General features: G+C 42.3%; 1 protein-coding gene across 1 annotated transcript; it reads right to left on the bottom strand.

The window, feature by feature from the left end:
• Window positions 1-1,703: 1,703 nt before the first annotated feature.
• LOC129189650 (BTB/POZ domain-containing protein KCTD16-like) lies at window positions 1,704-22,996 on the bottom strand. The gene is made up of 2 exons (XM_054791552.1): window positions 21,359-22,996; window positions 1,704-3,325 (listed from the first exon to the last, which is right to left on the bottom strand). The coding sequence occupies exons 1-2, from the start codon at window positions 22,164-22,166 to the stop codon at window positions 2,874-2,876; spliced, it is 1,260 nt and encodes a 419-aa protein (XP_054647527.1). The 5' UTR covers window positions 22,167-22,996; the 3' UTR covers window positions 1,704-2,873.
• Between the last annotated feature and the right edge of the window lie 3,435 nt (window positions 22,997-26,431).

The raw sequence follows: 26,431 nt of genomic DNA on the forward strand, positions 1-26,431 counted from the left end.
GGATAGCACTATTGCAGTCCGGAATCGGCAAGATAAAACCCTGATTGGAGCATCCCTAATTTCTAGCCATGTATCTGTAAATGTCACACTGCTGCAGACGTGAAGGATTGTATCAACCAGTAAGAAACCAGCAGTGGTTTATGTCACCCACAAGCATCGCTCTGGCATGATTAACGCTCAGGCTGACCAGGTACTAGAAATCCTGGTATAACGTGTGCTGGTAATGTGTTGCGATCACACCACAGTATCCTGCCAGGTCTTCAAAGATATTATCATTTTTTTAAAAGTTGCAAGTCAAACATTATTCTTCTACTGTATTTTAATGCTAACGTCAGACAGTTAACTTGGGACATACAATTTTTACATTCCTATGGCTCCACTGTCAAAATGTTTGACTGAGTGAATAGAAGGGTTGTTGAAGCGTAATTGTCTGGATATTGTCACGTTTCTCGGCATAACAAAGCCCTTACAGCATTTATCTTAGTCATTGAGGACACGGGCTGTCCCAGGAGGGAAGAGCCACTGCTTCATTTATCATCACAGAGGCTGTCTTAAGGCCTCACAGTATGCAGTATGATCCCCAGGCCACGCTCTTTATGGATGCAACATGGGAAACTGCACAAGTCTGTACCCTAAACATAGTGTGCACATTGTGATCCACAGTGATCCACTCTTAGGTATACATTTAACAATGTTTTATTTTATTGTGGTTGGAGTTTACAGTGGTGGACAAGTGCACTGCGTCACAGAGAAAACTGTCTTGAAAATAGGATACTGTATTTATAAATTGAATGTTTTCATAGTCAGAGAATAGAAAACCTAAATACCGTTTTTAACTTGATTAGAGGCCTCACAGACATGAACTGACAACCCTATAGTCATCTTTACACTTGTATCACCAAATACACTGTAGTATCATAAGAGTAAATAAGCCATTTAAGACATAAATAAGATTCATGCTTGTGTGAGTGGCAGGCAGACAGGAAGTGAGGTCAAGGGTTCAGAGTTAAGTTTTAGCTTAGCGTGGCTTACGGCCGCAACATTAGCCCGTGTTTTTCCATCCATCTATCTATTTTCTGTATAGTGGTTGTCCTCACTAGGGTTGCGGGTATACTGGAGCCTATCCTATTTGCCTTTGGGCAAGAGGAGGGGATACACCCTAGACTGGTCGCCAGCCACTCACAGGTCACATATAGACAAACAACCATTCACACTCATGTTCACACCTACTGTATGGACAATTTAGAGCCGGCAATTAACCTGACATGCATGTTTGTGGATTGTGGCAAGTAGCGTGAGTATCCAGAGAGAGCCCACAGAAAACATGCAAACTCCACACAGAGATATTCCAACGGAGATACAAACACAAAATCTCCTGTGAGGCCAACATGCTAAGGGCTAGGCCACCGTGCGGCCCGCCTGGGTTTTTATCAGAGATTTTTATAAGGGATTATTGTGTGAGGTAATTCAAACCTGCAATAAAAGTATGTTGTTCTGGCGATCAAGTCTGAACATTACAGTAATATTACTGACAACGTATCATTCACAGCATCTTTAAATGGGTCTTTTGAACGCCTCATATATGTATTTTATTTTACTGACCTATTTTTTTTGCTTGAAGTGCTTAATTTAGACAATATGTTAAAAAAAGGTTTTCCTCCCATTCCTTGTGGAAGTGGTATGTTTTTGGCTTTGTCCTTTGTCCTTCTTCCCCACTTTGTTTGAAACCCTCTTTTAATTTTAGCTCGCTAGCATGCTATGCTTAAAGCCGTGGTCATCTCTTGTGTCCCTGCAGTGATACCGTAGCCTGCGCATTAGCAATGTGGTGTAAACAAAGAATAATAGGAGTATAATGGTGACTGTGGGGTGTTATTTCATGTGTAATAATGTCATGTCTGGCTCTAATAATGGTAAAAAAAAACGTATTTAGAAAGTCACAAAGAGGTTTTCTATGCTCTAACTATGAAAATATTCAATTTATTAATATTGAGTCCTATTTTGCAAAACTTCTGGAACCAAATAACTGCAGTAAACGTTTGATTGTGTGTCACAAGAAAGTTGACTATTAACCCATACAATTTTTCGCCTTTTATTTGCTTGTATGCACACTTACAATGCAAGATTAGTCCAACATCCACTTGCATTACATACTCTACATACACAACGTCATCAATCCAACACACAATGACATGAGACGGAAGGTTTTACAATGGCAAAACAGATCCAGGCAGTGCTTTCTCCGTCCCATCACACCATCTTTTGTGATATTGCATACCTATGATAATGGTGAAATGACATGCAGTGCCATTGTCAAAGCCTACTACAAGTTTGTGTTATCCGTGGAGTATAGTGATCTCTTTGTTGACTCACAGCGCCGTCTGCTTTGGAAAGAATTGGACAAGAGCACATAAAGAAGGTGGTAGCTTGACATGATGTTGCCCCTGAGGTTGCTTTATGCTTCAGACCGCCTCCAAAGTGGAGAGAGGTTGGTGACGTAAGCCCCAACAGGAGTAACCTGATTTTACACGTGTGCATATCATACACGGTGGTACACTTTACAAATCAATGACTCACACTGCCTTGTACTTACTGTGTGCGCGACCCTGCAGAAACCCGCTAAAAATAGTGATCGCTATGAACCGTGCTTGTGATGCACCGTTTCCGTTGGGACTCTCCGGAGAGGTCAAGAGATACATTAAAATGTCAACAGGGAGGGATCCGTTTCACCTCATAGACATAATCAGAGTTGTGTGTGTGCGGTGGGGATGCACAACATGGCGGAATCAGCCTGTAGTTATATTTTTTAGTACAATATGTGCCCTTGTGGGTGCAAACTAATGTCTATCCAATGGTGACGTGATGCTGCTCCTTAATTAGAGAGGATATTTTCTCAAGAGCTCCGACTGCCACATGTACTTCCTCTCTGGAAAGCGGTCGGGAATCCTAATGCGATGGAAGTCCTGGATGCATTTCTGCAGCTCCTGCTCGGGAGTCATCTTCTCCTTGTTGGCTTTCCTCTTCGCAGCCTCTCGCTCGCGGACTCCGAAGGTCCTGACGCGCAGCATGTCAGTTTTACGTCGCATCTCTGCCTGCTGCAGCATGTGAGCGGGCCCCTTGTTCATGGGTCGATCCAGGGACTGGATATTAGGGCGTCGACTCACAGGGCCGCAGATGACGGTCCCCTGAGGGGAGCTGGCCTCCGATTGGCTCTCAGAGCAGGAAGTGGAGAGCTCGTTGAAGGAAGTGCCGCTTTCGCCCTCGCGTTCGCTTTTGTGGCTCTTGCAGCAGCAGTCGCAGTGTGAGGAAGACCACCGTGAGGGCCCACCTACGTGACACACAGACACATTCATTTTCACTTGGGGAGCACAAACTGCAGATATCTGCTATTTGTAAAGCAAACAAATCTTCTCATGCTTAAAGTCATGTCTGTTCGCAGTGAAGGGAAGCAATTATTCACATTTGGACGTAGTAAAAGAGGTGGGAGCATTACCCGACGCTAAGGGTGTCACGAGATTCAAACAGAAAAAAGCTGTGTTGCGGGCAGGCACTACGCCTGGGACCTTAATAAATAAATTAATTAATGACACGATAAATGAAAATGAATTCAATAATTTTGCCGGCGTTGATATATTGCCATGTGCATCCATATCTGTTTCATATCTATTTTCCTCTTCTCTCGAACTCCAAACAGGCAGAAAGAGAGTTTACGCTGTGTGTTGGATTCAGCCCCGGGCGAGTTTGTTCCGTAAAACAACGGCATGAGCCCTCTTGTCAGTCATTCAATCTCTTTGTCTCTGCGGGGGAAGGCGGGGCCACGGGCATACACACAGAAGAGTGTAGCCTCGTGAAGAGCAAGACAAGGTAACATGGTAGGAGTTAGGAGGGAAAAGATGATTGCAAGGCCAAATGCCACAGCCCCGATGTGGGAATATTTCGGCTTCAAACCAAATAAGCAAGACGAGCCCATCAACACAGTCGAGCCAGTTTGTTGAATTTGAAAAAAAGGCAACGCAATGAACTTGCCCACCGAAAACATAACCACTGTCCCAGTTTTCCAAAGGGGAAAAAAATACACGTCAACATGCACAGCCTTCGACGTAAAGTCAACACCCACTGAGACGTTTGGTTGACAAACTACTGTAAATACAAACAGAGCGGCTCAAAATGGCATGTACTCACAGAAAGTGTACTTTGCTGCATCGCAAAAGATCGCAACATTGCTGCTCTTCAAGAAATGCTGCAAATGTTAGACAGTGCGAATTGCCTGTGAGAAAATACATGTCGCAAACATAATTTCCACAACTTTACAACAGTGAAGATGACATATTGAAGGAAATATTAGATTATTATGATATATATATATGCTAATGTGCTTTTTGTCCGGTGCACAACGTCAGGTTAATTGGAGACAACGTTACATCAGCAACGTTAGAATCTTCTCTCAACAAAGTCCAGGCTCGTACTGGTGGATGGTGGGTCTGTATTCATTTAAATTTGATGTTTCGTTAGCTAGAGCTAATCTGAGAGGTATGTGGCAACACGAGCCGGTCCGTGGGTCCAAAAAGGTTGGGAACCAGGGATGTAAACGATATTGACTGCACTGATATGCAGATTGTGGCTCCAGACTATTTTTCTTTACTAGAAGAGGAGGCAAAATGGCTCTTTTGAAGGTTGCCGACCCCTGCGCTAACCAGTGAAGAAATATGCAGTTGTAGCAGTGTCCATTTCTGAGAGATAAACTCAAGCACACAGCCTTGAACACCTCTTAATGGCTTTTTTTCCAGTGTGACGATACAGCCTCAAAAGCAATGATATCACACGGGGAGTCATAATTTGTCCATTAACTCCTTCTGAGCAGAGTTCAAGGGGGGATTTTAACCTCTCTGCGCTCACTGTATAATGACCTTATCCCTGATGCAATGATTGCATTGAGATGATAGCGAGAGAGTGGCTAACAGCTTTTTAATGGCTAATCCATGAGCAAAGAGGCCAATCAGCTCACCAATTTCCCCCCGCAGAAGAAAAAAAAATGAATCGAGCGGAGTCCTGCAGACGAGCAGCACTCCGCAAATGGATGCAGGCGCTTTAGTGACCGGCATCCAGAGGAGGGTTATTGTGAGTATTGTTTCTAAATGGATGGAGGCTTGAGTCCAGAGGAAGGGGGGGGTGGGGTCGCAGTCCATTTAGGAAACACGCCAACACACAATAATAGCTGCATGAAATGTTCTGGCCAGGCAGGAGAATGAATTGTATGAAACAGACTAGAAATCAACTGGAGTTACATAATTGCTTCTGCTCTTTGATTATCGTCCATTTTTACCAACAAATTGATGGATAACAATCAATAGTCAAACAGACACTGTATGCAGCTATTTTATAATGCTTGTACTACTGCAATTGCAACATAAAATAGCATGGTGTGGTATGCTTTTCATCGGATATTATGGGTTCTCAACCGGTCTTATCCTCACCACAGACATTTTCCCAGGGTCGTGAAGTGAGTTTATTCAAGTCAAACCAAGCAAACCAAGCTAATTAAGTACAAAAAAAAGCCAATGTCAGAGGTTTTAACCTCTGACACTAACCCCACACCTCTGATGACACATCTACCAATAAAAAATAATATGCTTTCTCACCTGTAACACAAAGCTGAGATGCAGATCTTTTTTTTCTTTAAACCAATTTACAGCTGCGTGTTAAACCGCTACATATTCTTCATCTTCGCACAAATGTTTGAAGATGGAGTGGAAAGTCCACTCTGGTCCAAAAAGTCAGAAAGAGCTCAGTTTTCAAGGATGTCAAGCCAAAACACATCTAAAAATGGGTGTTATTAAAGATAACCTGAGTTTATGTGGACATGACCTGATGAAAGCTGCCATTTTGCCAGTTCCCCATCTGTGAACACCTGACGTGGAGTGATCGGCTTCATGTATCTCCTTGAAAAGTGGGGCCCCATGGGGCCACATATCGGACACATATCCCGACTCAGTAAACAAACAGTGCATGTGATGGAATTGAGGAAGAAGTGGGTTAAAGATGAGCTAAAAGTTGAAGCAGCTAAAGAGTAACAGCAGGAAACAGTCATACTGTATGCGTGGGTACATTTAAACAAGTGGGCGTGTATCCTTTGGTATCTTTTCAGGGAAGTCATTGATTGCTGTGTCTTGGATCTCAGATCCATACAGCCTCTCTTAAGAGATCCTGTTACCACCAGCACATTAAAAGACTGGAGCTGGTCTTCACAGCAGACTTCCGCACTTCTCATAAGTAACAATGGTGGAGAGGGATGAGGCCATCCAACTTAAGTTCCATCTTTAACGAGAGCGCCAGTGCTTTCCCTGACAGGGGAGAGGAGGAAGCTCATTCAATGCAAATTTACTAGCTCAGATGCTCGTTAAAATGACGTGAATTTGTTCTAAATGACAGAAAAGTAGGACATGACGGCGAGTGGAGGAAGGGGGCTCTGACAAACGCAAATGTCACTGGGTTTGCTTGCTTGCTTCTAAATTAACACGACTTCTTGACTAGAAAAGCAGTGGTGGGGTCGGCCCGGTGATCTGAAAGATTAAACGCGACAACATGATGCAAAACATGACATAGGTCAGGGGTGGGCAAACTACGGCCCGGGGGCCACATCTGGCCCTCAAAGCGTTTGAATCCGGCCCGCCAGTTGCTTCCAAAGTATTTCATATAACATACAAGCTGGCAACATGACTTGCAAGTAGTCAGAGTCAATCTGAGACAACCTTTTGATGGTTCAAGTGGCTTTTCACATGCAACTACCTCACCCATGGTGTCAAACAAACACAAGTCAACAAGTATGTGACGCACAATTTAACCTACTTCCCTCTGGGAAGTAAAAAAAAGGAGGGACCTTCACATACTCTTCAACGGTCAATGTTTTATCATTCATAGTTGATATATCTTATTGTATATCACACATCCTTTATTCATGTACTTTCCGGGTGTCTTATTCAGTAAAAAGAACTGTAAAATTCAATTTGGTTATTTGATGTGGTCTGATGTTTAAAGCGTTTCTGAAAAAAGGGACACAAGCACATATAGCAGATTGGATGACACTTTTACAGTTAAAATAAGACAAATAATTCCAGGTGGACTGTAAAATATTGTGCTTGTATCAAATGTATAGTCTTGCCCCACCCCGCCAATTTTGTTAACTCAATACGGCCCGTGAGTCAAAAAGCCCAACCGTCTTACATGGCTTACTTTCTCCGATTATATGTACGGTACTATATTGGGTAATATGAATGTAAAGGTGACTATATGGGGCTTATTTCATGTCGAGATGGCTTTAATAATGTTAAAAAACGTATTTGGATCATCGTAAACAGGTTTTCTATGCCATAACTACGAAAATATTACATTTCTTATTATTGAATTCTACTTCACGGAACCAATTAACCGCAATAAACGAGGGACGACTGCTCATAGTTTTATGTTGCTATTAAATACAGTGGATCCTCTGTTTTCGTCATTAATCCTTTCCAAAAGGTCAGATGAAAACCGAAAGGAAAATGATTAGACCACCCTTGTTTCTTCAGTTTATTGATCCATTTTAATGCCTGCTACAACTGAAGGTACATTTGTTTGTACAAATATAATGATGATAACAAATATAGCTCATAAGAGATTCATTTAAGAGCTGATATCTGTGTGTGTGTGTGTGTGTGTGTGTGTGTGTGTGTGTGTGTGTGTGTGCGTATATGTAGAAAGTAAAGTCAAAAGTGATAGATGTTTAAAGCTTTTTCTTTAAATACAAAGCTTTGTGTTATTACTGGTGTGTCGGCATCAACATTTCATCTTTTTTTAACATTTTTGCTGTTTTTTTACATTTTATTTTGTTTCTGCAGTGATGCTATGACAAATGAGCGACGGGCAGCAGATGGCCCACGAGCCGCACTTTGGCCACCCCTACTTTTGTGGACCTTCGTCCCGGTCAGGCTTGTGGGGTAGCAAAGGCAGATTTGGAGCCATTTTAATGTGCAATAACTACTGTTGGGTGCTCAGGCACATCGCTGCGAGCTCTGTCGCTCACTCTCTCTCCCTCGCTTAACCTCGCGGCGGGGCGATCCGCTGTACGTGCGCTGATACCAAGTTTTTTCCGGGACTGGGCTCCTGGCTGGAGCTTGCGGGTTGTGTGCCTAGAGGGCAGCGAGGCATACGAGCGTGTCCAGTCGTCAAAATGTGTGCATGTTGGTCGTTCTCCGGGAGGGGAGGTCACTGAAGTAATAATAATGTTTAATATTCTCGCGACCGACCGACAAAGTCCCAAAGATTGACCAGTAGCTCTGGTCTAGTGACAATGAGGAAGTGTTGTTTCAATGAGAAATGGACCAGAGACGTGTTTGTTTGGAGTTGGAGATTGCACCGCTGCTGATGTGTTCAAGCTAGAATAAAGTTATAAAAGAGCGTCAGACTCTGTGTGACTCTGTGGGGACACTACACTGTGCCTCCGTCTGTCGTCGTAACTTGCCAGGATGCATAATTACGCTAAAAAATGTAACGTAAATAATGATTAAAAATTAGTTAGCTATTTTTGACAGCTCTGACTTTTTAGCAATTTTTTTGGGCCAAAAAAAACGAATCCTGGTTACACTGTAATGTGAGGGGTGTAGAGCACAGTGTATACTCTTGTATGATTTTAAGTTTTAGTTTGTTGGAATGGACTATAAGCCTTCAGGGTACCTTTATTTGGCAGGTAAATTACAAATATCCCCAGCCGTCTTGTGTTCTCTTGTCCCGTATGCACACAAATACATTTCCGCCTCTCACAGCCTTGGGAGGAGTGCAGTTTACATGCTTGTTAGCTTAGGAATTAGGTCAGCGTGCCCTTGTAGCGGGGGGGGGAAGGCTTGTCTTGCAAAGTGACCCTCCTTATAGAAAGGAAGAAATCCGTTTGACGGTGCTATTTGCTGCACAAGCATCTCTTCAGCAGTTTAACTGATGGCAAGGGCCGGCTGCTTGTCAGCCAACATGGCGTCTTGTGATATTTGCATACATTTGAATTTGTCAATATAAAGGGCTTACGCGCAGCCGACCGAAACCGTGCTGAAACAATCCCGGCGCCGACTGTGGAACATTGTGAGGAATATGCACACACAGGAGTCATCACAAGCTTTCGAGTACTTACCTATAATCCACAAACGTCTCTCACTCCAATGTGGTCTAAACCCAAATTATATTTTTATGAGAAAAGTGACAGCTTCTTTGGCTGATAGTTCCTGACAAGTGGGTGTCGTCCTCTTGCAAACTGAGGGCGCCTGCTGCCAAAATGAATGATGACGAACCAGGAATGCTGAAATGTCTTTGGAAGATGCTCCCTGTTGGCCTCTGACACTGGAAACACCCTCCAACATGAGCGCGGATGACGGCCAGAAGATGTCTTAAGCATTCGCGAAGCATTGGAACTTCTGAGGTTGAACACAACTTTTTTCCAGGATGCTGGAATTTGTTGTCAGTATTTTCTCTGTTGGAAATAATGGAAATCACTGTGACCATCATAAAACCTTCATTAAAGGGACTGTGTGCAACGTTCTCTTCCTCAAGGGCGGCAACAATGGAACGTACTGCAAGCATTATATCCCGCCTCTTCCTGCTTTCAGTACGTAAGCTACGCCGACTTAACACACGCACAAGTTACTGGTTAGTTTGTTGTCAGAGAATGATAGCACTTTGGCAAAGTTTAGCGAATAACATACAACCACAAGTCAAATCAGCTATCACTGAATGTACAGTGGCCCCTCGCCACGTTGCGGTTCAAATTTCACCGCTTCACTCTATCCCGGTTTTTCAAAATATAAAAATTTATAAATCACGGCTGTTTCATGGGTGACAACAGCCAAAAAATATGCATGTTTAAGTGAAATTTACATATTTTTCAGCTAAATTAAAAATAAAAATGCAAAAAGGGTAAAAATGAGTAAATGAACTAAAATACAAATACAGTCGTCCCTCGTTTATTGCGGTTAATTGGTTCCAGACCGCGATTTCCGCAAATTAGGCTTCAATATACTGTATATTATTCAATGTTAGGTCAGTTGGCGACTCTAAATTGTCCACGTATGAATGCGAGTGTGAATGGTTGTTTGTCGATATGTGCCCTGCGATTGGCTGGCGACCAGTCCAGGGTGTACCATGCCTCTCGCCCAACAGTCAGCTGGGGTAGTCTCCGGTATACCCCCGCAACCCTAATGAGGATTTAGTGGCACAGAAAATGAATGAAAGGATTCAATGTTAATAAATGGAATGGTTTCATAGTTAAAGCATAGAAAACCTGTTTATGGCTTTCTAAATACATTTTTAATCATTATTAGAGCCTAGTAGACATTAAATAGCACCCTTATAATCACCTTTACACTCCTATTATTCTTTGTTTGCATCACATTGCTAATGCACAGGCTACAGGATCGCTGCAAGGACACAAGAGACAGCCACGACTTTAAACACATCATGCTAGCGAGCTAACTACTTAGCCTCCAATGTATTTATTCTAAAGTTAATAAAGTGTTTCAAACGGAGTGGGGAAGAAGGACAAAGAAAACGTATCACTTCCACACGAAGTGAGAGGAGAACTTTTTTCACTTCGAACTGCACTGTAGCAAGGGACGACTGTATTAGACATTCAGACGCATTGAAAGACACGTTGTGGTGTGTAGTATTCTACACCGGTCGCTAGGTGTCAGTAATGTTACATTATGTTACACTGATGAGACAATAGCCATCTCAGAAAGAAACAACAGCAAAAAAAAAAAACAACGCAAACATGTGAGTCTGTATTATGTCTTATTTTCTGTTGTTATATCTCCTACATTTTGATTAATACGAGTGTAAAGGTATTATTTCATGTCTAATTATGTTAAAAACTGTATTTAGAAGGTTGTAAATAGGTTTTCTATGCTCTAACTATGAAAATATTCCATTTATGAATGAGGAATTCTCCTTTGTGTCATTTCTGATGTCACTAACCGTGAAAGACAAGGGATGACTGTATAGCCTATCATAACAAGATCAATGTAGATTGATGGTGCCTTCTCTGAGACTGCTTTTGTGTGTGTGTACGCACCAGGGACATGTGCGTGAATACCAACAGCCATGAACGGCAGTTATTTTATTCAGGCCGAACGGAAATGTACGACAATTTTTATGCAGTTTAATTCATAATTGTGAAAATTATGAGTTAAAAGATTTTTTTTAAATGAGAGATTAAATAATTATGATCTGTAATTAATGAATTAATTAATTAATCTCCTTTTAATCTTGCCTGAATATTGCTGGGAAAAGCCCTCACTTTGAGGCATCTCCATTTAAATTCATTATATTATTGTGGCAGATGAAAAGATTGATAAATAACAAAAAAGTGTCTTTATAAAGTAATTTATTGTTTATAAGAGACTTGAGCAGATGCCATTAACATTCCACTGTATTTGAGACGAGTCCCAAGTGCTGCCTGCAAGCTTTAGTTCCGACCACCAGGGGCAATATTGCTGTGTTCTTTGAAAATAATAACATAAAATATCAGATCCATGTAATCTCCTGTTATAGCAACACACTTGGATGAATCCTCCACCAAAATCGTGTTTGTTTTTCTTTTCGCCTTCGTACATTTTGCTGATTTTGGTCATCACTGAAGTACGGTGGCTTGTACGATAGGTCACTGGACGCAGTTTGCAACGTCTCTGTTAACCCCTTGTCTTCCAGTGTGTTTATCGGCCTGCAGTTCATCGCTATCCACCTCGCAAGAACATTAATCAGCCTGTCGGTGGCAGACTTGCTCATACGCGGGGGTGTTTCTCCTCGACTTTAGTTTGGCAAAGAGCTTTGCTATGGTTCGTTAAATTGCTTATGGCTTTGCTGCTAACGTTAGATGTGGCTGCACTTGCGACTGGGCGCTTTGTGTTGATGTGGCAGCCTAAACTTGAGCTGCTTTGGTGGTAAGCAAACTCCTTACAAAGAAGGCATATCACTCTCCCTTCATTCTTTCTTTTTTGGGAGAATGAACAGAACAAGAATTCCATTGCAGAGCAGAACTACCTGTTTTACTGTGCATACTGTATGACAATAAAACTCTTGAATCTTGAATCTTTATCAATGGTGCCTTCGGGGCGTTTTTCAAATGTAAATTTCCCATTCATTGGACCGGCAGCTCTCACATGCTCTTCCATTTTCACGTCTCCTCTCTGCTGCTCACTGCTGCTCGCCTTGCCCTCCCAACAACAATGCGCTGCTATCAGCTGAGGCTAAACAAGCCCAAACACAATGACAGCCAACCAATGTCCACTTCAGGGTGTGATTGACATTGTTTTCCACCCCCAACAACTCAACCACAAGAGGCCCGATGCATAAAAACAGATTTTTATACAGAAATGGTAAAGACAGAGATTCAAAATTAGATTAAGGCGATTAAAAAAATAACACAATAAATATTAATTAATCGCAATTAACTCACTATATTGACACCCCTAAAAAACAGAGACTTTTTTTGTACAATCTGTTTTTTTAAACGCCGCACGGTGGCCGAGTGGTTAGCATGTTGGCCACACAGTCAGGAGATCGGGAAGACCTGACTTCGAAACTCCACTTGGGGTTTACATGTTCTCCCCGTGCGTGCGTGGGTTTTCTCCGGGTACTCCAATTTCCTCCCACGTTCCAAAAATATGCATGTTAGTTTAATCGGCGACCCTAAATTGTCCATAGGTATGAATGTGAGTGTGAATGATTGTTTGTGCCCTGCGACTGGCTGGCGACCAGTCCAGGGTGTACTCCGCCTCTCGCCCGAAGTCAGTTGGGATAGGCTCCAGCATACCCCTGCGACCATAGAAAATGGATGTTCTTTTGAACCACTATTGGTAACATAGGCTAGCTGGTGGAGGTGTTCTGATACTTTTTGGTTTCAAAAATGTAATTTGGAGCTATAGTAGTCGATAGTTATAGCTATAAGTTACATGCAGTCCCTTTAACTGTACATACTATGTTTTCAGTACCATTTTTAACATTCACAACTGTCCAAGTGTAAAAATAAGTTAACCACTATAAGTCCTACAGAAAACCACAAGCTTAACTTGATGCTGGACAAAAGTATTGGAACATTCCCTCTCATGTTCATCTTGTCTCAACAACCCTGACTGAGGCCGGACCTTCTTTTCGAATAAGTGTTGCAAAAAAGCCATAAAAAGTAGACGTGCATGAGAGCCGAAGCATATTTTTCCCTAATATTCCGTCCGAATTCGTCTGTATTCCACTTCCATAACCCCACAGTGGGAGACGTCCAACACCGGCATCATCCAATCAGCCATTAAATGACACCGGCGGGATTATTAAGGTGTTACATGTCAGCATAGGTGGGAGCAAGTCAGTGTTTTCCAAGTCCCACATAAATCTTTTGAGTCAAGTCTCAAGCAATGATGTGCAAGTCCAAGTCAAGCGTCAAGTCTCAAGTCAAGACAAGACAGGTCGAGTCACGTCTGAAGACATAGGTTTTAAAATTTCAAGTCTTTACAAGTCATACAGGTCACCGTTTAGCGTCTCCCAAATGAAATGCCATTTTAACAATGTAACAATCTATTCAATTTGTCAAATACAATGAATGCATTTTGAATTGTTTTATTTTTTTACTAATATAAGACCAGAGACAGAAACAGAGAACTGACATAGCATTCAGGATTTGGTCCCAGAAATATAATCCACACATTCGTTGTTTGTTCTTAAACCTTATTGGACATTAATAGATGCATTTAATGAGGCAGATTCAAAGGGGAAAAATATGCTGTCTTGCTGGAAATTACATAAGAACGGCCATGTTAGTTGAATACTTTCAATGGGGACGCATTCACTGAAAATCTCAGGTACTTTCAAGTCATCGCATTAAAACCCGAGTCATTTATGTCAAAGTCCGATACGAGTTGCAAGTCTTTGATGATCTCCTCAAGTCGCATTTAAAGTCTGACAAGAGTCCAAGTCGTGTGACTCAAGTCACATACAAACGATACTTGATGTCATGAATTTCTATGTACCTCTCGCAGTTGCTACATACTGTATAGATGACACATGGTTACATCTCCAGGCCACACGTGTACCTTGACATAAATGGTCAAGACCTATACAGGGGTCTTCTTCTTCTTGCCATAAGTCAACATTATCAGCCACCTGTTCAGTTCTTTGTGTATGGACGTTGTGCGCTGTCTGTTGATCCGACCGCAAGCTTGTACATGCACACTTGTCTGGTATAGTTTGTAGTCTGTCCAGTCATTGTGTCCTGTGTCCATACTGCCATACAATCAATACTGGACCAACTACAACCAGCAGTGGTTTCCGTCACCTTTGAAACTGCACCTTATAGTACCTGCTTTTTCCAATGGAAAAGCATAAACACGAAGTAGGTGCCATACAGTAGAATGTCCGCAAACAATTTGAAGACATTTTTTAAAACAAAAGTGAATGATTGTCTTCTTTTTCTTGTTGTCCTCTTAATGAGCAATCTGCATTAACATAAAAGAAAAAACTCCAAAAGAGGTCACTCCCTCACTGCCGTACTACTGTATAGTAAGTTTAAATGGAAGCCAATGGCCTTCTAGAAGTCAATCTTAAAGTTGAGGGTCACATTTTGGAGGCTCACCGGTCATGTGATGCATAATGCTGTGACATATAAAAAGATCAGCTTCTAATGATTGATTCAAATGTGTACGTTTTACCGTTGAGTCGGCACATTTTCAGTATAAACGCCTATTTACTGCCAAGGTGAGCCAGTGTGTCTACTGGAGCTGATGTAGTGCAAAATGGCAGCGGCGCACAGCCGTGACTTACTTCTGACCATTTCGCTGCACAGGTGCTCCATCAGAAGTGGATGAGTTATTCATGGCTGGCACCATCCATCTCTTGTAGGCATCGCCAATCCATTCTGACTCCAAACAGGCTCCCTGCCTCAGCCCAATCTCTGCCTTCATTACAGCCTGGCAGTGGATGACTATCCTCCCCTCTCTCCATGCCACCTTCTAGTCACTGCAAAAGTCCCGTTACAGTCACGCGCCATATCATCATCACACACAACAAACCTGTGAGATGGTACACATGCTATTTAACTGGCAGTCTAGTATGACTTTGATTAACCAGCATTTAAACTAGGTTACCAGTCATCTCTCCAGGACGGCTGAAGACAGGGAAATATTTTGGGATCCCAGATTGCTTTTTAATTAGGCAACACCCTCCACTTTCCCCAGAGATAATTAGCGACAAGAAGACCGTCCTCAAATGCCAGCTGGGAGTTTGGAATTGTTAGCCCTAACGGGAATAATATCACCACTACCAATGTTCTTATAGAGCAGAATGACCTACTTTTTGTGATGAATAACCTTATCCACAATCCCACTGGATGCTGTCAAGATGCTGCTACCAGCGGAGCATTATTAGGCTGGACTTACGCAGCAGGTCTTAATACAGAGCTTCTACTTTACGGCTATATCAGTCAATTTAAATCTACTTTCAAGTTGCTACTGCACACCTGAAGCAAGCCACTACACAGTGATACAGATACAGAACACAGGGCAGTGACAAGACAGACGTAAACAAGTGTTACAGCATATATTGCATATTATTGTTATTTTGTACAATTTAACGATCCACCTCTGAGCTGTCACTGTAGTTTTTATTTACCACAGTTGTGTCGCTTGGTCTACGTCACCCATATGCGATGACGTCTGGTTCGTAATGCAGTGCACTTAAAGGAAAACTACACTTTTTTCAAATTTTGCACATCATCCACAATCCTTATGTGAGACATGAACACACGTCTTTGTCTTATCTGTGTGTTCTAAATAGACAAAAACTGTTAGCACAACTAACAATGCAGGCAATGGGATTCACCTATCCCACCCATTAATCCCTGTATTAAACACCACTGTTTTATATACATGCTGTGACCGTGTAGTAACAGGCACATCCATGATAACATGTAAGACTTACAGTATTTTGCCGTATTTTGGTCATTTTAAGCTTGGACGTATTGAGATCACAGACTCCAAAGCAACAAACTCAACTTGCGTCAACAACAGCAGCATAGAGAGTGCGTTTGCCACCACTAATCATGGCACACTCCGTTCAGCAGATGGCATCCTAACTCTGCTTCTTAACACACCGAGTCTGCCAGAGAATAAGAAGACGTAGCAGGAGGGATCAGTGTTGCCAACTTCTGTAGCAAGTATTCAGACCCCTCTAGATTCTGTTTTTCAAAAAAGCACTGGAAAACTCTGGACTGGTCACCAGCCAATCACAGAGCACATTCACACTCACATTCACACCTATGGACAATTTTAGAGTCACTTTTGGAGACTCTCAACACCTGTCGCTCTTGTCAACCAGCAGCCAGTGCTGCTGTGTGCCCCCCCTCCATCTAAAAGCACGCACAGGCGACTCCTCTTGCTTGTGATATTATAAAAAAAACACACACACACACAAAATGAAGAGACAGATTAAAGTTAATTTGCATTTCTAAACATATTTGTTTTGCTTTTCATGTTTTTGGCTCACTTTTTGTTGCCCACAGCGTCCATAAAAATTACCGGCACATGCGTCATGGCCAGTTATGCAAATTAGACATTAGACATCGTTGACATCAGCGTCACAAATGGATTGCAGTGAGAGTCATCAAACAACTGTCGAGCAGCGATGAAATAGGCTATGCTTTTTAGTACAATTTACTAATTATTTGACTTTGATTTAGTCTTTTTCCAATAATGGCTCTGTCTCATACTTAGCTCAATTGCAGAAGAAAAAGACAAGCACCCTAAATAAAATAAAATGCAATGCAATATGAAAAAAATATAAGATATAATAAATTAAAATAATACAATAAAAAAATAAGATAAATAAAAAGAATATGAGATAAACAAGATCTGCATATTTACAAACTGTGTAAAAATACAGCAAACACTTTATACAACGGGGGACAGACAGCACAGCGCAATAATGTCGTGAATTATCTTTTTATACAGGTGAGGTATTGTAGAGCTGGATGGCGTGCGGAATGAATGAAGTTCTGTAGCGTTCACTGTGGGAACGGAACTGGAGGAGTCTGTTGGAGAATGAGCTTCGCTGCCTCCCTATTGTCCGATGGAGTGGGTGGGTGTGGTTGTCCATGATGGAGAGCAGTTTGTCTAGCGTCCTCCTCTCTCTCACTGTTACAAAACGCCTCCAACTGAGTCCCGATAACTTGTTCGGCTTTCTGGATCAGTTTGTCCATCCGGTTTATGTCCATTTTGCAGTACGGTTTAATACAGTTAATACAGTAATATTTCTTAAGTCATACAAGTGTGAAATTAGTTAATATCGTTAATTGTTCATGTTATTGTTAATATTCATGCATTCATTTTCTACTGCTTATCGTGAATGGTTGAATGGTTTGTCTATATGTGCCCTGTGATTGAGTCCACGGTGTACCACACCTCTCGTTCGCAGTCAGCTGAAATAGGCTCCAGCTTACTTGTGACACTAAACAGGATAAACGGCAGAAAATGACTTCTTCAAAATGCGGTTTACAGAGTTGATTTGAAAGCCCAAATCCTTGCTATAGCAATGAAGCTGTGACTGCAAGGGAGCTACTTAAAAAAAAGGCTGTAACAATAATCCCATTCTTTTCATGCCCTCTATTGAAAGATCCACTTACAGGAAGTAGATGCATTCTTCGTTTGGGACTGCCCGCCCTAAGTCAGCCACTGTCCCACATTTGGAATCAGGTTACAGTATTAGAAAGTGGATGTGGGCACTTGCGCTGCTTTCATGTCTGTCTAAATAAATATGATCCACACCAGGTCCCTTTGTCTTAGAACGCCCACTACACTGTATGTGTTTGTCTATTCGGTGTGGTACGTCCCACCACCAGCAGGATGGGATGTTCCCGCTCGCCACTCCTCCCAGATCCAATGAACTTTGCTTGTCAGATATGTACTTCAATCTATTTTCACTCCCAGCTCCCTCTGCCTTTTTTCTGCCTCACTTCTCTCTCCCCCATGGCCAGACCTCATGCAACTTTTACTCCCTCATCCCGCCTGCTCATCCACTCTGTCCTCCATCTGCTTGCCCTGCTCTGTTCCTTTGAAATTCTTTTCCTTTCCTTTGTTTTCCTTTCTGTAAAACACTGCAAAACAGCTCCCCGTCCCATCCCAGCTTTCCAGGACAGTGTCCATGCATGAAGATGGGGCTTAATATACAGTTCACGTGGAGGTGCTCCTGGATGCGGTGGTTGCTCAGGTCAGGCTGCACTCCTCGGATTTAGCCTTTCAAAACAACAGCATAGAAAAATCCCATTTCTCTCTTCCCTGTACCTCCAACCTGAACCCTCCAACTAGGTTGTTCTTGCAGAATTCCAAAGGGAGGCATTCAGAACAATGAACAAAGTGATTTTTAATTGGCCATATGCTCCAAATGTTCGTTGCCATATCTGAAGCTAATTCTGGCATTTGCTGATGAGTGAACTCCGAGTAAAAAGCAGTGCTGATACAGGAGAATGCAGCATCAACAAAGTGATTTTTTTTTTTTCTGCTGCCCGCTAGTGCTATATAATTCATAGTCCCAGGCAGCCACAGTCATGTTTACGCATGACACATGTGTTCTGAAAGTGCAGCAGCAGTGTGACTCAACCCAACTGTGGCCTGTGGGCAAGTTTTACTATTTTCTTGGACCCAAAACTCAAGTTTAAGTCAACCACTGTAGGGGAAATAGAAGCGAGACCACAGTGTTTCCTCCTGGTGATATGAGTAAATGTTTTGCTTTCTACTTGCAGCCCTGGGCCACTTAATCAAGTGCACTTTCTCAGTCTAATGTCAGTCAGTACAGGAGCTCCATAAAAAGATCCAGCACACTTCCATGCAGGTCATCATCAGTCACACAATTTCGTCTTTTTTCATACATTATTGTCTATTTATTAAATAAATCTATTTATTAAATATTGTACTTTATACAATATCTCCCAAAAGTGACTCCACCCTAACATGTCAGCAAACAGTATATCTTCTCAAGGGACAATGCTGCAGAAGTTAAACTTGGATCCACTTTAGAGTAGTCAGTGTAAAGCTTGTATAGCAGTATTGTTTTACTGTCCTCTAGCGCAGTCACGAGATCTCGTGTCACAAGATCTCACCAGATTAAAACATGACAGGAGTTCTCATTCGCGGTATCGAATAAATAATTAATCACGCGATACATCAAAATTAACTGAATCATTTTGCCTGCCTTGTAATTTTTGCCATGTGCATACGTGTCTGTTTTCCTCGTCAGTGCTGGTATAACTTTCTGGCTAAAGTGAGGACGTGATGGTATTTCGTAGCGAGTCATATACAGTAATCATATACAGCGAGCTACTAGCGTTCCTCCCCCTCAGTCAGTAGTGTCCAACACTCACAGGACTTTAGTTCCACGTGAAGCGCTAAGATCCCTCTAGTAATAAATTGAATGAGAAAAATAGCAGAAAATATAACCGAAACGGTACGCAAATGGACCAAACCGAACATGCAGAACTGAAACGGTTCAATACGTCCATGTGAACCGTTACACCCCCAATGATAATGAACAAGGTGAGCCCATCAACATGAATGAGCCAGTATGCCACATTTATGCTAAAGTGGTAGCGACATAAAAGGCAACAAAACAAACTTGCCCAACTCTAACATATCCACCCGACCCAGTTTTCCCATTTGGGGAAAAAAAAATTCCACATCGAGATGCAGAGCCTTCGCCTCGATAGTCAACACTCACTAAGACGTTAGGTCGGCAGAGGAATAGTCGACAGAAAGTCATCGCAAAAGAAATGCTGCTCTTTAATACAGCTGAAAAGCCAGCATTTGAAGAAATGGTGCAAACAGTATGAATTGCCTGTGAGAAGTTGCAATTTTTGGAAAAATAGGTTAGGTAAAATGTTATACAGTAATAAAGTCAAAATATTACGAGAAGAAAATGCAGTTGAAATAGTTGAAAAAAAACCCAACTCAACAGCAGAAATGGAAAAACAGCTGCAATTTTGCGAGAATAAAAGACAAAAAAATATATACATATTCTAACAAGAAAAAAAACGCAATTTTACGAGAATAAACTCATAATACTCTAAACTCTTTCTATTCTTAACTCTAATAATATTCTTAATTCTTAACATAAAATTCATAGCTCACAATATTAGAAGAAAAATTATGTCATTTTACTAGTAGAGAATTGAAAGATTAAAAAGTTATTTTTTTAAAAGTCGTAATATTATGAGATACAAAGAAAAGAAATTAAAGTTGTAATTTTTGGAGTATTAGGTTGATTTTAGTGGTTGGGGAAAACGTGATATTATGGGAATAAATCAAAATATTATGGGAATAAAGTCATAATATTAAAAGAACACAATTTACAAGAAAAAAGTTGAAATGGTTGGAAAATTAAAAAAAACAACAGCAAATTAAAAAAAAAAAAAAGGCAAATTTAGTATAAACCAAAGTTTATACTAAATTAGTATGACTTATGGGGCGTGGCGTGAGAGGCGGGCGGGTGGGGACTAATCAGAAAATGTCTTCAAGGTTGGCAGGTCTGTCTTAAGTCATACTTGAGCAATGCTGGTGCCAGCAACTCATACAGTGGTTTGTACAGATAAATAAAGCAATATCATCAGATTCTCAATAGTTTTTCTAATCAGGGGGCAGGAGGGACTCATCGTAAAATTTCTCTAAGCTTGGCAGGTCCGTTAGTGTCTATTCATACTTGAACGATGCTGGCGCCAGCAACTCATACAGTGGTTTGTACAGATAAATAAAGCAATATCATCAGATTCTCAATAGTTTTTCTAATCAGGGGGCAGGAGGGACTCATCGTAAAATTTCTCTAAGCTTGGCAGGTCCGTTAGTGTCTATTCATACTTGAACGATGCTGGCGCCAGCAACTCATGCAGTGGTTTGTACAGATAAATAAATATCATCACGTTCTCGACAGTAAAATCAGGGGTGTGTGAAGAAAATGTCTGCCTCCTTGGGGGGTATGACAGAAAATAATTGAGAACCACTGGTCACAACACATCTATACATCGCTATGCGCTCCGTATGTTATCCGATGCACATGTTCTTTGGCTTTATTTCCGCCATTCTCTCTGTTCTTATTTTCTTAGTTATTGTCTACTGTCAATATACAGTAGTGCACACATCTTTCAGCTCTGAGGTTCATTACAAACTTTTAAGTAAGAAACTCACGTATCACTTTCTTGCTAAAGGCTTATAAAGTACTGATGGTTAAAAAAAATACTTGTCAGGATTCCATTCCAAGGCACTCATGACTAGTGTGCGTGTGTGTGTGCGTGTGTGTGTGTGTGTGTGTGTGCTTGACTCACGGTAGAAGATGTACTGTGCCGAATTGGACCAGAGCCTGTCCTCCACATAATGCCCAGTGGATGAGGAGGACGTCAGGGAGGAGTTGCAGGCAACGATGTGAAAGCCACTCTCTGACAGCATGTCAAAAGCTCTCTCCAGGTGCTTGAACTTGAGGTAAAACCTGCATGTGTACCGGTCAGGAGGTCTGTCCGCGTCCCTGTTCTCGTTCAGCGCGTCCCCGAACACCTCCTTGGCCAAGCCGATCCTGCTGCTGATGAAGATACGAGGCAACTTTCTAGCCTTGGAGTCGGTGTCGCTTTCTTTGCCTCCAGTCGGGCCCTTGAGAGCCACTGTGATGTATCCATACCTCCTGTCCGGAGAGTAGGAGGGATAAAACCTGTGCTCGCTGCCCATGGACGCATCGTCCAAATCGCTGTAGTCGTCTGGGAAGAGTTTGGACTCTTCGGATGATAAAAGTTTGGCCAAATCTGGCAGCTGGAAGTAGTCCGCCTCTCGTTTCAACCTCCCTCTCTCGGGGAAGTGGTCCGGGAGGACGACCTGCTTGTCCCTCAGGTAATCCAACACGTACCGAAACAAAAATCCATCCCTGTCGATGAAATAACGTCCTCTAAAGTCCCGGGACAGGTCATTCGAGGAGCCCTTCTTATTAGAGAACAACTTCCCGAGGAGGGAATTAGGGAAGGCGGTCAAGGTGGAGTGCCGCGTGTAGTACACCTGTCCGCCCACGTTAAGCTCCATCACATCCGATGCAGGGCTCTGCACCGAGCCTGGCTCTTTGGCGGGCTGCGTTTTGCAGTTTTCGCTCATCTTCTCCACTTGAATCTCGCTTTGCAATGTAAGTCCTAAATGGCGTCAGCGTCCCGCAAGTTCAAGTCGTGGGGTGCAAAAACATACCGGGAAAGCAATCACAATGTGGCGCATCCAAGGTGGCTTTCCCGTGTAAATCCTTTAACCCCGTGCGTAAATGTGCACGGCCGCGGCGCATCCTTTGCGAACACAATCGATGATCATAACCTCATCGTGTTACACGCCTCCACTGCGATGGCTCGAGAGAAACGTAATCCGGTCTTCACTCTCTAATTCACCACCAACGACAAAGTGAAAAAAAAACCTCTTTTCTACTCACGGTCCAAAATCAGTGCGTAAAACTCACCCTTCCTCTCTTGCTGGACGCTGGAAGCTGCTCCTGTTGTATCATAGGCGGTGCACAGAGAAGTGGATGCAAGTGGGACTCCAGTGCGCACCCACATCCCTCCAAAGTGCTGAGTGCGGCCAGCAGACGTTTAAGATCATGTTGATCCAAGCTGTGAAAGAGAGAGAGAGGGAGAGAATGCTCCAATAATGTCTTACATCATCTTAAAGACAAATGACATTTGCATGACAGGAAGCACGGGGATGTGTATTTTTTTTTGAAAGATAGAATTCTAATCCAGCATGCGGTGTGCAGGAATGAAGACTAATGCAGTTTTATCATCCTGCCTTGCACATTTTAATCCCTTCACAGACTCTCCCATATTTACATGAGAGCGAGCGAGAGAGAGAGAGAGAGAGAGAGAGGGAGAGGGAGAGGGAGGGGGTAGAGGGTCAGGATGGGTTAGGTTGGGTGAGGACCCCAAGACTCATCACCAATGACAGCTACGAGGGACCACATGCTGCTCCGGCCTCCCTGCTGTCATTAAATATCTGGCTCACATTTGAAATGGATTCGAGTGCGCATGAGAGGCAGACACTCCCCTCCTTCACAATCCTCCGTCTCCTGAATCACTGCATTGGAAAACTGATCCGATCAGCATGATCGATTCGGAATTAGTCCTCATTTCAGCACCACGGACAGAGTGGATCCTCAATGGAAGTGACTACTGTATGATGTGTATTCAAGTTATCTACAAAGACGTGGTGTGCAAGCACACGGGTGGGCAAAATTCTTCCCTCAAGGGCCACAGTGGGTTCTAAAATTTGTCTCCGGGGGGGTGGGGGCTGGCAGAAGCAGATGGATGGGGTGTTTGGGGTGTCCTCATTAGGGTCACACTTGTCACGGGCGGATGAGGCGTGGCTCTGGTCCCAAATGCAGAGGCAGGAGGCAGGTAGGTCTTTACGGAATTTATTCTGTTACAAAAAACTAAACTCAAGGCGATGGTGCCAACACAAGGGTACACCATGGAAAAAACAAACAACAAAGTGCCGGCTGGAGGCAGGTGCTGCTGAACGCTAAGGTAACACTGAATCTACAGAGGTCTAGGGGTGGCAGCACAGGCGAAGTGTGGAGTCGAGAGGAATAATCCGGCGTTCCCCAGCTGTCAGCAGTCAGCCTAAGTAGTGAGCGTAGGCAATCAAGCTCAGGTGCGTTCTATCCAGAACATGGGATCTGGATAGAAAATCAAAAGGGAGACAGGGGCTCCAAGCAAGGGCAACACTTATCCCAGTTGACTTTGGGCGAGAGGCGGGGCACACAACCATTCCCACACTCACCTATGAACAATTTAGAACCTCCATGACATGTATGTTTTTAGGGTGGGAGGAATCCAGAGTACCCAGAATAAAACCCACAGACACAGGAAGAGCATGCAGATTCCACACAGAGATGCCCAAACAGCATTTCAAACCCTCAGTCTCCTAACCACTGGTGCACTGTGCGGCCCATGAACTATTAAAAACACCTCCTTTTGTCCTTTTTCAACATCTGGCGGCTTTATGCTGTCAAGTCAGGGGTGTCCAAACCTTTTCCATGGAGGGTTGCATGTAGAAACATTGAAGGATGCAGGGGGTCCACTTTGATACATTTTGTGCATTAGAGATGCTGAAACCAATCCAACGTATGTCAGCGTAGCGTTCCCTCGCACTATCGCTGTTCACCTTTCACCCATTCACTGTTTTGTGGATTTTTTTTTTTTGAGTTTTTTTTTTTTATTACAGCTGTGAACGCCGTTACAGGCCTAGCCTGGCCCTTTAAGAAGAATTGAATTGTGGGAAGTTGATTGTCTCTCTCTCTCTATCTCTCTCTCTCCCATTGTTTTCTGCGTCCTGATTGGCTGTAGGTAATTTTCAATCAATCTCCTTCTGCCACCCTGCGTGTCTCCTGTGTCACGCTACCTTGCTCGCTTGCTAGTTTGTAAATGAATCTTCGGTTCAAAAGAGGAGGACTCTAACAAGAAGAGTACTGCGGCAATATGTTTTTAACAAGGATACAAAAACGCAAAAGTACAGCAGAAGGACGAAAAAGGCACGGCCGCAGGAGTGAAATACGCGTGTGTGGCGTCATCATTTCTTGTGTCCGACCTGTCGGTTGATTATTAAAATTCAAACGAAGGCTGAACTTTTTGGAGTGTTTAAAAGAGAAAATGTTATTGTCTGTCTGAGAAAAGTGTATAAAGTGTATGGTGAGGGGTTTTACAGCCTTAAAACATACAGGCATGGAAAATATGATTAGACCACCCTTGTTTCTTCAGTTTATTGATGCATTTTAATGCCTGGTACAACTAAAGGTACATTTGTTGGGACAAATATAATCATGATAACAACTAAGAGGTGAATTTAAGAGCTGATATTTAGCAACTTCCATGGTTTTCTTGATTTCAAAATCACTTCAGTGCTTCCATGAATAGCTATAGCATTGTACTGCCAAAAAATGTACTCTTATGAGCTATTTTTGTTGTCATTGTTGTATTTGTCCAAACAAATGTACCTTTAGTTGTATCAGGCATTAAAATGAACAAGAAACAGAAGAAACAAGGGTGTTTTTTCTGTATATAATAATTGTAACGTAAATGAAGCGGGCTACTTCGCGGATTTCAATTATTGCGGGCTGTTTTGGGAACCTATTCCTGCGTATTTGCTAAGCTATCGGAACAAAAAATACACATCTTAGGTTGTGTTATAGACAAAGCAAATTAGTGCAATCGCTAATAATATACACGACCGGTCAAAAGTTTTACAACACCCCAATTTTTCCAGTTATTTATTGAAATTCAGGTCATTCAAGTCCAATGAATAGCTTGAAATGGTACAAAGGTAAGTGGTGAAGTGCCAGGGGTTAAAAAAAAAGGTAAGGTTATCCAAAACTGAAAAATAATGTGTATTTCAGAATTATACAAAAAGCCTGTTTCAGGGACTACTAAATAGGTCAACAATCTAAAGCTGTTCTGCAGATATGGAGGTTGATCAAGCCTTGGCAGTTGGTGCAAAACTTACTCCCTCCTCTGTCTGCATAAAAACCGTGTTCGGAACATACTGTGGTACTACGCCCTCGTGAACATCAATGGACCAGCATTGTACTGGAGAAAGGCATTTGTTGCGATACAAATGGCATGAAAAAAAGGAATTAACGATGGAAGAGAGACAGCCCATCCTAACACTTCATTAATAATTAGCTTTATTTTTAGAATATGGAAATAAAAAAACAGGCGCATGCCAAAAAACGGCCCTTGGCGCCGCACTTTGGACACCCCTTCTTTAAGTGTCCTCCTAATTGAAGTTTTTGCATTCTATAAAGTATTTGAATTATGAGTAGAAAACATTGATCATCATAAGACTGTGAGCTTTTGGCCAGTATTTCCTTTTTGGCGGAGTCTCTTTTTTTCTAAATCAATTTTAGTCCCAGCTGGTGGAATTCTAAAAATGAGTTCCTCTCACGTTGTAAGCAAAGGCCTCCAATGCACTCCTGACTCTTCCCAGCATACACTTCACCAGCAGAATGGTATGCTAGGGTATGGTGAAGCAGTGTTATATTGGATATTGAAATTAACGCCCCTTTTGTACGCCCACCACTTCATGGAAGACAGCTTTGTTTAAAATTTTTAAAAAAGCAGGCTTCACTACACATCTTGGAATAAGCCTACAATTCTGCTAACTATCTGTTAGGCATCTACAAATGTGGGAGCTCTCAGTTTGATCATTTTGTTTGCCTCCAGTGAACATTTTAACATCATGCTAGCCTAGCATGATGTTAAAGTGTGAGTGTAATGTTAGCACTGTAGCGCACATACTGTAGCTATGCTAGTTTTGCAAACATTTGTGTCCTCCTGTCCGACTCCTTAATGTTACGTTGCTGTATGTGATATATGGCACCTATTAGG

This window comes from Dunckerocampus dactyliophorus, chromosome 11, assembly GCF_027744805.1.
Source record: "Dunckerocampus dactyliophorus isolate RoL2022-P2 chromosome 11, RoL_Ddac_1.1, whole genome shotgun sequence".
Lineage (NCBI taxonomy): Eukaryota > Metazoa > Chordata > Actinopteri > Syngnathiformes > Syngnathidae > Dunckerocampus > Dunckerocampus dactyliophorus.

Coding starts and splice junctions, on each gene's coding strand:
- LOC129189650 (XM_054791552.1), bottom strand. CDS start 22,166: ATGAGCGAAAACTGCAAAACGCAGCCCGCCAAAGAGCCAGGCTCGGTG. Junction 3,326..21,358: donor GGCACAGTACATCTTCTACC/GTGAGTCAAGCA, acceptor TGTGTCACGTAG/GTGGGCCCTCACGGTGGTCT.